The 17,242-nt window shown below is 45.1% G+C and overlaps 1 protein-coding gene across 1 annotated transcript; it reads left to right on the forward strand.

The window, feature by feature from the left end:
- The first annotated feature begins 8,878 nt into the window (after positions 1-8,878).
- On the forward strand, positions 8,879-12,637 carry LOC123120251 (putative FBD-associated F-box protein At5g56700). The gene is made up of 5 exons (XM_044540227.1): positions 8,879-9,115; positions 9,766-10,815; positions 10,898-11,041; positions 11,133-11,528; positions 12,258-12,637. The coding sequence occupies exons 1-5, from the start codon at positions 8,879-8,881 to the stop codon at positions 12,261-12,263; spliced, it is 1,833 nt and encodes a 610-aa protein (XP_044396162.1). The 3' UTR covers positions 12,264-12,637.
- Positions 12,638-17,242: the final 4,605 nt, after the last annotated feature.

Genomic DNA, 17,242 nt, shown 5'->3' on the forward strand with positions numbered 1-17,242 from the left:
TTCATGTAAGTCGCTAATCATAAACTGAACATTTTGTACTTCCCATGTGTAGCCCCCAAGTGCCGGGTCATTATGCAATAATGAGCAGGGACTTTGTAGATTTGATTATGTAAACTTAAGCAGCAACGTGTAGCCCCCAAAGGCCGGCTCAGTAAGATAATACTGAGCTGGGACTTTACATGTGCTTCATTGAAAATAACATCATATGATGCAGCCCCAAGTTTCGGGTTACCTTTGATATAATGGATTAAGGCCTGTGTACTTTGAATTTTTTGACAGTAGCAAGTAGTAGCCCCCAAATGCCGAGTCGTATGCCTGCAGCAGAGAGCTCATGAGTTATACCATTCTCATCAAGAAAATCTTCGATATGAGTATTTTTGAACTTAGTACCATTGTCGCTTCTGACATGCTTAATTCGCACATCATATTCATTTTGGGCCTTCTTGGCAAATCTTTTGAAGATGTCTTGGGTGCAGGTTTTGTCTTTAAGAAAGAATACCCAAGTGTAACGAGAGAAATCATCAATAATAACCAGACCATAATGACTGCCTCCAAAACATGCATAGTTTTGAGGTCCAAATAAATCCATATGAATTTCCAGAGGTCTTGTTGTGGTCATAACAATTTTTGATGAACGATGCTTCTTGGCCAATTTACCGGCCTCACACGCACCACAGAGACGATCCTTGTCGAATTTTACATTAGGAATGCCACGGAGATGATTTTTCTTCACGAGAGTCTGCAAATTTCTCATACCTGCATGACCAAGTCTTCGGTGCCACAGCCATCCTTCGGTTTCTTTTGCAAGCAAACAAGTTTGGGCCGAGGGACCCTTAGAGAAATCCACAATATATAAATCACCTTTTCTATTTCACTCGAAGATGAAGGAATTGTTAGAGGCCATAAAGATGATGCATTTGGATATGGAAAATGGAACTAGCATGCCTAGATCACAAAGCTTGCCAACTGACATGAGATAGAATCCAAGAGAATGAACAAGTAAAACATCATCAATATTCTTGTCTTTGGATATAACAATTTTACCTAACCCAATTACCTTTCCTTTGTGTTATCGCCAAAAGTAATATACTTCTAAGATGAAGCAGTTAAATTGGGGTCGACAAACAATGACTTCTCTCCGGTCATATGACTAGTGCATCCACTATACATTATCCATTCGGTACACTTGGAGACATAGTCCTGCAGAGAAATTAGGCTTTCTTAACCACCCACATCTTTGTAGGTGGCTTCGAAACAAGAGAGAGAGCAGGATATGATTTCTTTCGATAACCGTAGTTGTTACTTGAAGGAGTGCGAGCATAATCGAAGGAATAGGCACTGAAATTATTTCCAGACGAATGAGTATAGTGGTTGAATGAGGTATGCATGTACTCATTCTGTCAATTTTTTTAGGGAAGTAACGAGCATTTTCTGCCTGCATGGTTAGTGAAGTAGTAATAGGCAATGCTTCAATAGTTTTCAAGGGCACCCAGATAGCTTTCTTTGGGGGGGGCATTCCTGTTGTTTGGTCCAACATAGCGAGCAACAGCCTCACCACGTTGATTTTTGAACAACTTATAGTTGTCCAGAGAATCATCATAAGAGTATTCACGGATAGAAGAATCATATCCCGAAAACAAAGCTGGATCGAGCATTTTGCTCTTGGCAGGCACCCACATAGTGGGAGGATATTGATCAGGTTCCTAGTAGGACCATTTTCATTCAGTTTCCTTTTGAAGCCGATACCTTCTTTCCTGGGATTATTGTGAAGAATGGATTTCTTCATAACATCACAAAGGGTTTGATGCCCTTTGAGAGACTTGAACATTTCTATCTGAATAAGATCCATCAACCTAGCGTTCTCATCAGACATAGAACCATTTTCCTTGATAGAGGGGTTAGCATTCACAGAAGATTCAACATTTGATTCAGCATTGCTGCGTTCAAGGCATTTTAAGCAAGGTGGTATAAACACTTCAGGTTTCTCTTTGAGTTGTTGGGTGAGAAGAGAATTTTCTCTGATCAAGTCATCATGAACCTCTCTCAGCGACTCGAGTTCCTGTTTGCTTTTCAGGTACTCATAAGTCAATCTGTCGTGGTCGGCCAAGAGAAAATCATGACGATTTGATAGTTCTTCCATTCATGACTTGAGAGCGGAATGCTGTTCTACCAACGACTGGTTTTTCTCCATCTCCTCAACCAACAATCCTTCAGATTTCCCTGAGGGTTTTCTCAATTTTCTCAAGAGAGTTGTGTTGTATATTAGCAATTTTAATCAGTTTAGCTTGGTCATCCTCATCCGAAGAATATTGATCACTGGAGTGAACCTTGTGATGTTTGGAGGATACCTTTTCTTTCAAAGCTTTGTCCATGAAGTAATAAGCAAGAGATTCGTCGTTGCTTGAATGATTCTCGAAGAAGTTTGATGCAGGGGTGGAGGCACATGCTATACCAGCCATGCCAGAATCAGAATCCTCATTGGATTCATTAGCTTCTTCAGAGACAGATGACTCTTCTTCATCGGAGTCTATCTCCTTGCCGATGTAAGCCTTGGCCTTTCGAGAGGTATTCTTGCAGTTGGAGGAGGAGTTGGAGGTATTTCTTGAGGAAGATCTTGACGAAGACTTGGAGGCGGGGTCGTCCTTCTTCTTGAAGAACTTCTTCATTTCCTTCTCGTCATTGGAGTCGTAGTTCTTCCTCTTGCCTTTGCCATGGTTGTTTACTGAATCATATCTTCCACTGGCACGGATTTCAGCTTCCTAGAGAGGGCAGTCCAAAATGAAATGTCCTGGTTTTTTGCACTTGCGGCAGGTGTAATATCCAGTAGGTCTTGATGAAGATTTTGAACCGCCAGAGTTGCTAGATCCTTTCTTCTGAAAATGGTTCTTTATGTAAAGGCGCTGGAATCTTTTTGTGATTAATGCGAGATCTTTGCCGATCCTTTCTGGGTCATTTGAATCTTCTTCGACATTTCCTTCTGAGGAAGAATCAGCCACATCCTTGAGAGCATGACTTTTGCGATGACTTGAGCCATAGAGATCTCTCTTTTCTTCTTCTTGCTCCTCATGGGTGTTTAGCCTTCCCATGATATCAGCAGAGTCGAGAACTTTGAAATAAGCTCGTTCCCTAATCATAAAAACTAGTGTGTCGAATGAGCTGTCAAGAGATCGAAGCAGTTTCTTCACAACTTCGTGATCAGTGATGTCTTTGGCACCGAGACTTGCAACTCGTTTGCAGTGTGACTCAGATGATCGAAAGTTTGTTGACATCTTTCATTTCCGATTCACTTGAACCGATTGAACTTTGCCCGAAGAGTATCAATGCGAGCTTCATTCTGAGTTGAAACACCCTCATTTATCATTTCGAGAATGTTCCATAATTCCTTTGCAGTTTCACACTGACGATAGCGAAGAAATTGAGCATGAGAGAGATGGCCACCAATTTCATCTTTAGCTTGAGCTTCCATCTGAATGAGTTTCTTCTCACGGTCAGTGGGGACCTGGGGCACTTCAACCGTGAATCCATTCTACACCATGTTCCACATATCATCATCAATAGCTCGGAGAAGGATCTTCATCTTCTCTTTCCAGAAGGGATAGTCCGTCCCATGAAAGATGGGAATCTTGAGGTGCGACTTGTAGCTCACTGAAGACATACTTAAACTCCAAGGTGGTTAGACCAAAATGAGCAGAGTCAAGGAGTTCCTTGCTCTGATACAAATTTAGGAACAAAGTATGTTTACCAGAGGGGGTGAATGGGAGTTTTATAATTTCTTCGGAAATATCAAAACTCTCGGAACCCAGCAGCGGAGCGAATGTAAACAATGTACAGCAAGCGAATATAAACTAACGAATGGAAACTAAAAGCATGCATCAAGACAAATCACATGATTGAAACAATTCGATTGTAAAGAGGAGAAGCAGAGGTAACCAATGATGCTCGATGGCGACAAGGAATTTGGTAGACCAGTTCGCCTTGCTGCAAAAGGACTGCGTCTGGTTGGAGGGGTTGTGATTTAACACAAAAGATAAACTCTCTTCACCCTGTTCTCCTCGACAATTGGTTCATCAACCAATGTCGATCACTCGTGGTGGATACTTGAGGCGATCTCCAAATCTTTATAGACTTTGTCTTCGAGAACCACAATTACTCTTTGTCTCTGAAGAAATTGACACCTAACCGCCTAGAGAGTTTGCAGCTCTCAAGAGTAATAGGCGGAGCATACTGGACTTAGATTCGAGTGATATTGAACCACTATCTATTATTTTTTTGGCTCTGGGGTTTTCTCTCGGTGGATTTTAAACTCAAATCACTCAGGAGAGGGGGTTGCTCAACAATCTTCTCACAATCAAACGGAGCAGCCACGGGACAACGCTGGTGCGGGGTGGCTATTTATAGCTGCAGCCTTCCCTAGTGGGAAATGACCATTTTGGACACACGGTCTAACCAATGGCCAACTGACACGTTCACAACGGTCAGATTTGAAGAGCAACGATAACATTACTTGAGGACCAAGTAATGATAACTCCTCGGTCAAAGACAAATCTCTCGCAGCGAAGAAGATCATAGTCTCTTGTTGGCAAGTATTTGCTCGGAACACAAAGAGATTTCTCTCACAACTTTCATAGGATTTGGGTTTAGCGTCAGAGAATCAAAGCTTCGAACGCTACACCCCTCTTGCTACTACGGTGGTCCTATGACTCAATAAAGAGGAGAGAAACAATATGAAATAAATGCTACGTCTTCACTTCGCCTTCAATCTTCTTGGTCGCAGTCACTTCCTTCGGACGAGCACCGAACCAATTGCTTCGGGTCAGCAATTTTTGAGGGGTCACTCTTGTTATCATAATCTTCAGTGATAACCTTCACTTCCATGTAGGGGATTATCTTCGGCGTTTGAATCAAACTCCTCCTAACTCCAGGGACCTGTTACTCTGTGTGCACTAGCAAACACATAAGTCCCTTACATTTATGTCAACAAACTCCAAAACATAAGGAAGCAAATTATTGCACCAACACACTGGATAAATGTGCAAACTTCAAAGAGTTTTTTGAAGATCATAACAAGTGAGCCGGCATTGAGATTTTGATCTTGTCAAAATGATAAAAGTAATCTGTGTGTATATATATATATATATATAACTCACTCGGAGCTATATAGTATTTCTGATCTCATATGTATATGACACATTATGGAATGGAAATAATATAAAGTTTCTGAGCACAAACAAAATGGTTTTGAAACATGTTTTCGTCAAATTGTAAGGCAAAATATTGGGCATCAAAGAATCTATAAAGATTGATCAAAATGTCTGACTGAGCTAAAATAAGTTTCTATATTTTGACAAAGGTTTAAAAGGTTTAACTAGAGAACATGTTTTCTCTCAGTGTCATATAACTCGATGCTTATTAATTGATAAGCATGGGTAGATGAATGAATTCATCTTGATAGTTGTGATATATAAAAGGGCCAAAGAGTTTTACTAAGTGTTAGTAACAGATATCAAGGATCTCAAAAGAAAATATATTATTTTGAGAATATGAAGTTAAAGTTCATTATTGAGAATATATGAATATCAACTTCATAATTGATATAATTGGGCTATGATAATTACTTAGAATTATTTTATGAACAATATTGTTGATTCTATAATGATGGAGATGTGTTTTGAAAACATTAGATGTTTCAATATTGTCTGAATCAAGAAATGACTTGATATAATCAGATGTTACAAAAGTTGTAAGAAACCCATAAACATTATACTGTGAATATGGATAATCAAGAAGAGTCTTGATATAAATGGGTAGATCCAAAGTATGATGTGAATATAATCAAGAAGAGTCTTGATATAGTTGGTGTGCTTCTAAGTGCAATGAGCCCAGTAATAATTTATTTTGAATAAAATGTTATAGCTCAAAGCAAGATGGATTGAGATCCTTAAAATCAGATAAGACTAACACAAATATTACAGTGTTTTGGATATGTCAAAACTAATGACAAAGGCTCTACCACAAGCAAAGCATGAGCAACAACAAATAAACCATAGGTGTTTGAAGACTATGCGGCTAGATTATTGACTCTAGTGCAAGTGGGAGACTATTGTAAATATGCCCTAGAGGCAATACTATTGTATTATTATATTTTCGTTATTCATAATTAAGAGGTTTTTGTTCATGCTATAACTGCTATGATCATGGAATATCCGATTCAATGGAAAACTCACATGCACATGTGAAATGATAAATGGTTAACAATAGGTTCCCGGCCTCGCCTCTAAGACTGGCTCAAGTGTTGTTAGTGATCACGTTTTCCGGATCTTAGGATATCTTTAAGTGTAATGATAGTCCAAAAACAACATTGAGGGTATGACGTTAGAATTACGATCATATTGAATCACCCAATACTTGTGTGTTATACTTTGTGATTATATCGTCTGAAATCATTTGTTATAACACAAAGTGTTAGCATGTGTTTTAGTTCCTCATACCATGAGAGTGTCTCAGTCACTTCCTACCGGACGGTGGGCTTTGGGGTTGCTCAGACGTCATCTGTAACAAGGTGATCATAACGACAACTTTCAAGTTCACCGGAAAGTTTGACAAGTGACTGGATAACTCGAGAGTGGGATTTGCTCCTCCGACGATGGAGAGATATTCTTAGGGCCCTCTCGGTGTGACGGCATCCATCATCATCTGGCCAGACATAGGTGACCACGTCACGGGGATGTCGGAACACGTTAACGAGAAAGAAGAACAAAATCAGTAACGGGAGCAACAATATAGTGAGCATGGTGATGACTCAGGAAGATACCGATGCACATCGGGTTTTGTAAAGTATCGCGAAGCAAAGGAAACATCACATGATAACCAAAGGTCCACTCGAATATCATCTGTAACAAGGTGATCATAACGACAACTTTCGAGGCCGAATCCTACTAGGGGTGGGAGTCCAACTCCCCCCCCCCCCCCCCGGGCCGACGCACCAAGGGGGACTCCTTCCCCCTTGGTGGTTGCCCCCCTCCTCTCCGCTAAACCTATATGTACTAGAGGATTTCCACCCTATGACAACACAAGTTTTGGAGCCTCCTCTAGTTGATCTAGTTCTAATGCTAGTTGGTCCTAGTTGACTAATTAGAGCTATCCCTAGCCACCTCTAATCCTCATAATTAGAAGCCCCGTGTGGTTCTAGTCTTCTCCCTCTAATTCTCCGATGACGATTAGCTCTGGAAGGTGAAGCGCTGCCGGATCGTGAAGACCGTATGCTTCCAACCAAGTAGAGAGGCCGTGCTTTCGGTCTTCTGTTCTAGGGATCATTCGAGGGCGGTTCGCGGGATCGTCATCAACATTCGAGGGACTCAAAGTACGATCTACACTGACTCGTCTACTTTCGCTGCACTCTCGGAGTCGGTAACGATCATTGATTCAAACCCTGTATGCATCTTCATATTGTTCCTGGGTGATCGTAGGGTGATTTTTTTGTTTTCTACTACGTTTCCCAACATTAATAGCCATGTAAGTTTTGTTTGCTTCACATTGGTCATCAGCTTTCTTGCTTGCTTTACTTCATGCATTACGTTGATGTTTGATTTTTGCTTGCAAGACGGGGTTGGACGCCATTTTGTACCATCAAAACAAGAAGAACCATTCACTTTGTCCCATTGTTCGATGATGTTCAATAGGAAACCAAGTGGTCAACGCTCATTTAATATTTCAACACCCCCATCAAGAAGAAGAGTAACAAGAACAACGATGGCACAAGCTCTCAAAAATCTATTGGATTGGATGACGACAGTGACCAAGGTGGAGGACAGACATGCAACCAAGCCAAATAGGAGTAGGCCCTTGAGGGGGAAGAAGCGGGAAAAGATAGAACCACGCATGACGACATGACGAGCAAGATGTATTCTTGTATGTGCAAAGGGAGAGGATGGCTTTCGACCGGGGGAGGGTGCGAGTTAGGATGATGATTGAGAGGCAGATGGTAGACATGAAGAAAATGAACAAATAGCAGAAAATGGAGCTTGAGAAGGAGAAGGCATTTGAGACAATTGAGCTTGATAAAGAGAGTGTGAGGCTAGCGAGGATCATGTTGACCCACACCAGTCTCATGCATGACCATTGCAAGAAGTGTTCATCAACCAAGAGAAGGATATCAACGTGCGCAATAAAGATGATTTGTTGTGGATTATTTGTCATGGATTATTTCCGCTTTGTGCTGATTTTTTGTGTGCTATATTGGTCGAATGATCCACGTGCATGCTTTTTTTTATCGATTTAAGGTTTCGAATATGGGATTGCAATTGCTCGGATGGACAAATGGGGTCGACCCACTTCTGTTTGCGGACACGTCCGAACGTGTGCGTGGACATATGGGTTAAATTAGGCAAGTGTGGTGAGATGCTCTTAGTTTATCTTGGGCAGTTGCATTATGTTAACTATATACCCCCTCCGTCTTTGAAAGAATGTATTTTTAACTTTATTGGAGGATTAAATTATCTTAAAATTCGACCATTAGGTGATTGGGTGAGTAGTCTATTTAGAGTGGTCAAGTTATCATTTTATTAAATTACTTCACATTAAATTCTTTTTTAGGGAACTTCACATTAAGTAGTAGTCTATTTAGAGTTAACCACATCCCATTTAACAATACACTTGGATCAACTTCTCATGGGCCCATGTGCAATCAGATCCCGACATTTGGCCCACCCGGAAACAGCCCCCCACCACCCCGACCGAACCCTACAAAACGACCGTCCGCGGCCGTCCCTCGCCACTCACCCACTCTCACTCACTCAAGCTACCAGCAAACCCTAGCTTAGCCGCGCCCGTGCTCACCTAATCACCTCCCGCCGGCGTCGACCCGGCGACGGCGGCCGACATGCGGCGCCAGGGCCTCGATCCGCACGAGCTGGACCGGAGCGCGGAGCAGCTCATGTCGCTCATCCACGAGAACCTCCCAGACCCACCCGTCTCCACCACCGCTCGCTTCACCGCCCTCCGCGCCCGCTCCTCCGACGGCGTGGACCGCATCAGCGGCCTCTCCGACGCGCTCCTCCGCAACATCGTCTCCCGCCTCCCCGTCAAGGACACCGCCCGCACCGCCGAAACAAAGTTCGTTGAAACATACACATGTGAGATCTAGTTTCGAAGAGCACATCGTAAAGATTCCAACGGTGAAAACAGATCGTAATTCCGGCACGCGGATTGAAAGTTATGCCTTTTTAAATTTTTGAAACCACAAATTTTTTTAAGGGATTTTGAAACCACAAATTAAATGCACAAGAGAACAAAAAGCATGCACCCTACAGAGATGGTTGTGTTGGCATTTAAATACATCATGGGAAAAGGGATTAGGTGAGAAAGTTTTCTTAATTAGAAAAGGGGGCAAAAAATTTCCTAAATTAGCCGGCCGCTCGCTAACCATTCCAAGCGGATGTGCACTGGCTATACGCGTCCAACTATTAAGAAAGATCTGTGTGCCTATATATTAAGGTAGAAGGAACACAAAAATATGTGTGCCTATATGTTAAGGTAGAAGCAAACTTATCTATGATTAAGTTCCCATTTAATAATAGTCCAGTAACACTCCATTCTAGGGATCAACTTCTCATGGGCCCGTGTGCAATCAGATCCCGACATTTGGCCCGCCCGGAAACAGCCCCCCACCACCCCGACCGAACCCTACGAAACGACCGTCCGCCGCCGTCCCTCGCCACTCACCCACTCTCACTCACTCACTCCAGCTACCAGCAAACCCTAGCTTAGCTGCACCCGCGCTCACCTAATCACCTCCCGCCGGCGCCGGCGAAGGCCAGCCGGTTCTCCAGTGTCGATCCGGCGACGGCGGCCGACATGCGGCGCCATGGCCTCGATCCGCACGAGCTGGACCGGAGCACGGAGCAGCTCATGTCGCTCATCCACGAGAACCTCCCGGACCCGCCCGTCTCCACCACCGCTCGCTTCACCGCCCTCCGCGGCCGCCCCTCCGACGGCGTGGACCGCATCAGCGGCCTCTCCGACGCGCTCCTCCGCGACATCGTCTCCCGCCTCCCCGTCAAGGACGCCGCCCGCACCGCCGTGCTCGCCGCGCGCTGGCGCGGGGTCTGGCGCTCTACGCCGCTCGTTCTGATCGACACCCAGCTGATCTCCAACGGCCGCACGCCCGCGCGCGCCAGCACGCCGGACGTCACCGCGGCCGTCTCCCGCATACTCGTCACGCACCCAGGGCCCTTCCGCTGCGTCCACCTTACCTGCAGCCGCATGGGCGCGTACCAGGGCCAGCTCAAGCGCTGGATCCGTCTCCTTGCGGCCAGAGGCGTCCAGGATCTCGTCCTCGTCAACCGCCCGTGGCTACGCGAGGTGCCCCTCCCCAAGACGCTCTTCACCGTCTCCACCCTCACCCGCCTCTACATCGGCGTCTGGAAGTTCCCGGATGCGGCCGGCCTCCAAGGCGCCTGCTTCCCCCACCTCCGGGAGCTCGGCATCTGCAGCATCGCCGTCGAGGACGGGGACATCGACGCCTTCGTCGCCAGGAGCCCCGCGCTGGAGATCCTCAACATCCAAGGGAGGATGAAGGGGGTGCGTCTCCGCCTCGTCAGCCACAGCCTCCGGTGCGTGCAGATCTGCTCTTTCGTCATGGAGAGCATCGACGTGGTGAACGCCCCGTGTCTCGACCGCCTCATCCTGTCGGAGTGTCTCGACCCCGCCGGCGGATCGCGCACCAGAGTCAGGATTGGCAACGTCCCCAAGCTGAGAATATTCGGGTACCTGGATCCAGGAAAATACGTGCTAGAGATCCGAGACACTGTCATCACGGTACTACTACACATCCAGCCTGGGAACGATCTTTCAACTCTGTTCAATTTGCAAATTTCAGGCTGAATTTGGACCATTTCAGGCTGGGATTAAGATAAGTCCAAGCATGATGATCACAACCGTGAAGGTCCTTAGTTTGAGGGTGCGGTTTGGAGTCTACGATGATGTCAAGATGGTGCCCGCCTTCCTCAGATTCTTCCCCAATGTTGAGGCGCTGCATATGACGGTACCAGCATTGCATTTCTCTTCTCATATTGTTGCTGCTGCTGCATGATCTATTATTTGCTGAAATGTTCACTAAACCAAATGATTTGCAGTCTGAAAAATGTGATCACCTCGCTGGCAATTTTGACCTCCAGTTCTGGGAAGAGGTCGGTCCCATCGTAAGTGTGGTTTTGCGCCTCAAGGTGATCACGTTTCGTGAGTACCATGGGAGGCAAGATGAGATTGCCTTCCTCCAGTACATCTTCCAGAATGCAAGGGTGCTCAAAGATGTAATGATTCAGATGATCAATCCAAGATTCACTTCACTGTCAGCAGATGAGATGACCCGCACCATAAACAATATGCCTGATGAGAAATGGGTCAGGAAATTTCAAATTCCTGTCTTTCGGAGTATTGGTCCTGAAGGATTGAGTCCTTGGACTTTTCAGCGAGGAGCAGACCTTTCCGACGGCGACCCTATTGCACCGGTTAAATTCATCACAATGCGGGTTAGTGTTGTTTTGCAGTATCTACATTTCTACGTACGACGCACTGTTTTATATTGTCAGTATGTGTTATCTGAAGATTGGGCATTCCCCTAGGCTGTGCTAACATGATTAGTTTGAATATATTGGTGAAGTAATTTAGTAGTGCTATTGTACAATATGTCCATCTAGCATATATATATAATTATTCTGTAGTGCTTTATTTTGCAGATATTCCAGTATGAAATGTGAATCTTTGTATGCAACTATGCCAGCTAGGTTGATCAATTTATGCATGAATTTATTTAGCTTTCAACCGCATGACCACTAGACATCCTAAACCAATTGTTCCTTAAACACCAGGTCTCAACTTTCAGGAATTTAGAGGTTGCATGTTTCTCAGTTTTGATTTTGCACAAAGCTATGATGCATGGATGCATGTTGTTTCCACTAGCTAAATTACTAACCTTGGTTTATTAGCCATGAACAGGCCATCATATTTACCGTTATGCAATACGCCCCACTTCCTGGCGAAATTCACTCATTGCCAGGACCTTAATTTTGCATTTCGATATACAGCCTCAAATTTTATGTTCTACTCCCTCTGTCCCAAAATATAAGAACGTTTTTAACATTATACTAGTGTCAAAAATGTTCTTATATTATGGGACGGAGGGAGTACTATGTTGCTAGACCACTTGTCTGCTTCACTCCTAATCAGTCTTTCTTTTGTTATGCCTTCGTTCGTATCAGGTGTAGGCCCGGCCTCTCACCAGCAGAAATCACAAGCTGGCAAGCATCGCAACTGAGATGTTTGACACGTGAAGTCATGGAGTATGCACTAGCCTGATTGCTTTCCATGGTTCTTGTTGTGATCGAATTCTGCAATGGTGTCAAGTTGCCTCTCTTTTTTGTAACGAGCAGTGTGCTCTATTGCCAGAGATCATTCTCCGAATTAAGGAACCGTGTGTAACTGAACTGGTGGAGTAGCTAACGTTAGCCGTTAGGCAGAATTACGGCAGTACCTTAGACTAAGAGACAAGTTTCTTTTGATCATGATAAACTAGTACCTGTGTAACTTGCAGCCTTGCAATTGTGATATCCTACTACTGGTTCAGTATGACCAGAGCTTATTCTCTAGTAGCTCAAAATTGAAAAGGACGTGATGAATTTGGAATCATTGGGCTATGAAACAAGTGTAGTTTCACTGTAATGAATTGCTTGTACCTTGCAATGAAAATGCTTAAGGAGACTTCCTAGAAAACTAACATGGATAGGCTGAACCGTTTCTGTTGGGACTTGGCAGTTAAGAAAAGAGCCCTCTAGCCACTTGCAAATCTAAAATAAACAGTTAAGACTTCATTGTTAAGAAAAGAGCCGTACGTACAAAGTAATTGCATGTAAAATTTCTCCTCTGGTGAGAATACCGTCGTTTCTTAACATATTTTAACATTGTTACTTTAAATTCGGAGCGGATATTTGGTGATTCCTCCCTTGCTGTTGAAGATGAATCTACCATTCTAAATTTCCTAATCAAGTATGCATTTTATAGTGTGTCATAGCCGGGCCATAACCCAACAATATTTTTCAACCTCCCGCAAAACAAAACAAAAAAACTCCCGCCTTGACTTTGTCGTGGCGACTGTTGGTCTCGTCTTGAGGTTAGTGTGGTTTGTATAACAAGTAGGCGGTGCGCGCTTGGTGTCTCCTTCGGTGGTGATGGCAGTAGCCTTTGTAAAATGTTGGGGCGTTTAGACATGAGGTGTGTGGGCAAAATGTTGGGGCGTTTAGACATGAGGTGTGTGGCTGACGACAGGTGGCAGCGCAGTCGCTGGATGAAGACGGCCACACTAGGTTAGGAAGGCATGGGGAAGATCCACAGACGACATGCCATCAAGTTCCGCTCTCGCCGCGTGTAGTGGACCTTTTCATCGGTTCGAAAAGCAATGAAGCCTGCGTTGGTGCTTCCTTGGATATGGGAGTGGAAGTCGTTCCCTTGTCTTTCCACCGGCGGAGATCGTAGGTGGACTATGGCATGGCCATTTACGTGTATATATGTGGTTCACAACTTTATTAAGGTAGAAATGAGGAAATCCGTGGGCCTATGAAACATGTTTGATTCCCAGCGGTGAACTACGTGTACGCGGCAACAAAAATATTTAACGATAAATCTTAGAAACTACTCGGAGGTAATATTATGAGATCAACTCCAACAGCTTCCGTATTCCTAAATAAAATACTGTTTACAGAAAGTTGAGGCAAAATAGCCCTCCAACAGCTCCTCTAAACTCGATTTTTTGTATGGGGTCTCGTATAATTGCTCCCAACTCCCCTCACATTTTACGAGATGATAGCCCTTCTCATATAATTTGATGGGCTGAAAACCGCTCGAAACTTCACTACAGCAGCCCCGCGCCACCGCCACACCAAGTCGTCGTCGCGCCTCCTCTAACCTGCCTCACCGCTCCGCACGCCGCGCCGGCGCCACACCTCCCCGCCTTGCCTCACTGCTTAGGCCGCTGTCGTCACGATTCCCAGCATCGTGTCATTGACTTGTGGGCCCCGGCGCCGTTTAATGGAAAATAGGAAAACATAATTTAGGGGGAAGAAATTTTACGGCAACTGAAAAAAAGTAGGTGTTAGACAACTTCCCCTAAATTATACGGTAATTCAGTAAAACAACGTTTACATGAATTTTCTTACAGAAGTTATTGGAGCTGCTCTAAGTTTGGCTGACTAGATAATCTTAGTTAGGGTTTGACAGTTTTCCCCCCCTTATGGTGAGACTTGCAAGTTTTTTCCACCATGTTCCTCTGATGCTCCTCGTTTGGGTTGATTACGGGGCACTCTCGCAGCGCCTCTTGGCTTTGGTTAGGGCATCTCGTACTGTTAGGCCTCGTGGGTGTTAGGGTTTCCCTTTGGTATGACTTTGTCCGGTCTGAGGGTCTCAGCGGCCGATCTTTGAAGTTCTGCCGCTGGTTTTTGGTCTAAGGATTGTGAAGGCTGGGAACTCTGGGAGATGAACCTAATCAGCTGTAATTGTCGAGGAGCGGGAATTCTTGTACAATTCACAGTCTGTGTGCTTTTGTCCGTGCACATGGTCCCGTTTTGAGTTTCCCATGCAAAACAAGGCAGCCAGATGGCAAGATGAACAATATCTAAATAGGCTTGGTCTTAGGGGTTATGATGGAATCAATAAATAAGAAAACAATGGAAGTTTGGCTCTATATTGGCATGAATCATTGAAGGTAGATGTTCAATTTGAGAATGCGAGATGCATCGATGTTCATGTTCAGTGCACTACAGGGGAGACGTGTGGCACCTGACATGTGTTTACGGCGAGCCATGAATGGAGAATAGACACCAGATGTGGACTTTGCTTCAAGATTTAAAAGTGCAATCCAATCTATCATGGCTGATCGTCGGTGATATCAACGAGGTATTGTGGACTTTGAGCACTTCTGCGCAACTCCTAGATTTTCAACCAGATGGAGGTGTTTAGCGATGTGTTTGAACTGTGTGAACTCTCTAATCTGGGTTTTACTGGTCTACCTTATACATTTGACTTGATAGGGGCGGCCACTAGCTCATGGAGAGACATCTTTTTCAATGCTTTGGTTAAACATCTTACATCTCCATGTAACGATTGTTGCCCCTTGCTGATCGTAAGGGAGGTGGATGTCGATATTAGACCCAAGGACCATTGCCACCGGTATGAAATCATGTGGAGACTTGCCTCCCCGAGCTATTGTATAATCTCTGGGAAGAGGCAGGGCCGGAGCAACCTTTTGGTGATATCAATGTTGCACTAGGAAAAGTTTTGAGCTCTTTGCATGCTTGGAGTGAAAAAAAGTTTGGCAAGGTCACTAGGAAGATTAAAAAAATCTAGAACTAGACTAGAAGAGCTCATGAATATGAATGCTCGTCGTGCAGTGTTCCGTAGAGACAAAGATATGATTAATGAACTGCCATTGATAACTCTGCCGCAAACTTCATGGATGAACGACAATCGGTCCAAGAGTCCCATACCAGTATTCCCACTATGGTGTCGGCTTAGAGTTGGATCCAGTCAGAACAAGGATGGATAAAGTCCAAATCTGACATTGCAACGTCCAAGTTTGGGGTGAAGGGTGGTGGTGGTGTCATCCTTCAAGACCACAATTGAGTTTTTCGAGGTGGGGCATGCCATTCCTCCCCTCTCTAGCTCTAACCTTGAGCTCATGGAGATCTTGGCTCGTCGGCGTGTGGTGCAACTAGCGGTTGAGTTGGAGGTACTAAAGTTGGTGATTGAGCTCGACTACAAAAGAGTGGTGTGTGTTCGCACACGAACACGTCACCGTGTACCTGAGGGAGTCCTGGATTATGGGGTCCCCAGGCGTCCGGGCTAGGCGACATGGGCCGGACTGATGGGCCGTGAAGATACAAGATAGAAGGCCTTCCCCCGTGTCCGGGTGGGACTCTCCTTTGCGTGCATGGCAAGCTCGGCATCCGGATGTATAGTTTCCTTTCTCTGTAAACCGACTCTGTACAACCCTAGGCCCCTCCGGTGTCTATATAAACCGGAGGGTTTAGTCCGTAGAGGCTATCAGAATTTACATAGGCTAGACATCTAGGGTTTAGCCATTACGATCTCGAGGTAGATCAACTCTTGTAACACCTATAGTGACGCCCCCGATTTGACCGTACACTAATCATGCACGCAAATGTGTACGATCAAGATCAGGGACTCACGGGAAGATATCACAACACAACTCTAAAACATAAATAAGTCATACAAGCATCATAATACAAGCCAGGGGCCTCGAGGGCTCGAATACAAGTGCTCGATCATAGACGAGTCAGTGGAAGCAACAATATATGAGTACAGACATAAGTTAAACAAGTTTTCCTTAAGAAGGCTAGCACAAACTGGGATACAGATCGAACGAGGCGCAGGCCTCCTGCCTGGGATCCTCCTATCTACTCCTGGTCGTCGTCAGCGGGCTGCACGTAGTAGTAGGCACCTCCAGCGTCGTAGGAGTCGTTGTCGACGGTGGCGTCTGGCTCCTGGACTCCAGCCTCTGGTTGCGACAATCAGGTAGAACGGAAAGGGGGAAAAGAGGAAGGAAAGCAACCGTGAGTACTCATCCAAAGTACTCGCAAGCAAGGAGCTACACTACGTATGCATGGGTATATGTGTAAAGGGCCATATCAGTGGACTGAACTGCAGAATGCCAGAATAAGAGGGGGATAGCTAGTCCTGTCGAAGACTACGCTTCTGGCAGCCTCCATCTTGCAGCATGTAGAAGAGAGTAGATTGAAGTCCTCCAAGTAGCATCGCATAGCATAATCCTACCCGGCGATCCCCTCCTCGTCGCCCTGTTAGAGAGCAATCACCGGGTTGTATCTGGCACTTGGAAGGGTGTATTTTATTAAGTATCCGGTTCTAGTTGTCATAAGGTTAAGGTACAACTCCGGGTCGTCCTTTTACCGAGGGACACGGCTATTCGAATAGATAAACTTCCCTGCAGGGGTGCACCACATAACCCAACACGCTCGATCCCATTTGGCCGGACACACTTTTCTGGGTCATGCCCGGCCTCGGAAGATCAACACGTCGCAGCCCCACCTAGGCTCAACAGAGAGGTCAGCACGCCGGTCTAAACCCTATGCGCGCAGGGGTCTGGGCCCATCGCCCATTGCACACCTGCACGTTGCGTACGCGGCCGGAAGCAGACCTAGCCCCCTTAATACAAGCG

This window comes from Triticum aestivum, chromosome 5D (assembly GCF_018294505.1).
Source record: "Triticum aestivum cultivar Chinese Spring chromosome 5D, IWGSC CS RefSeq v2.1, whole genome shotgun sequence".
Taxonomy (NCBI): domain Eukaryota; kingdom Viridiplantae; phylum Streptophyta; class Magnoliopsida; order Poales; family Poaceae; genus Triticum; species Triticum aestivum.

Excerpts from the sequence above, each read along its gene's own strand:
- LOC123120251 (XM_044540227.1), top strand. The coding sequence starts at position 8,879 with ATGCGGCGCCAGGGCCTCGATCCGCACGAGCTGGACCGGAGCGCGGAG. Across the intron at positions 10,816-10,897 it reads TCCGAGACACTGTCATCACG|GCTGGGATTAAGATAAGTCC; the intron begins GTACTACTACAC and ends GGACCATTTCAG. Across the intron at positions 11,042-11,132 it reads TTGAGGCGCTGCATATGACG|TCTGAAAAATGTGATCACCT; the intron begins GTACCAGCATTG and ends AATGATTTGCAG.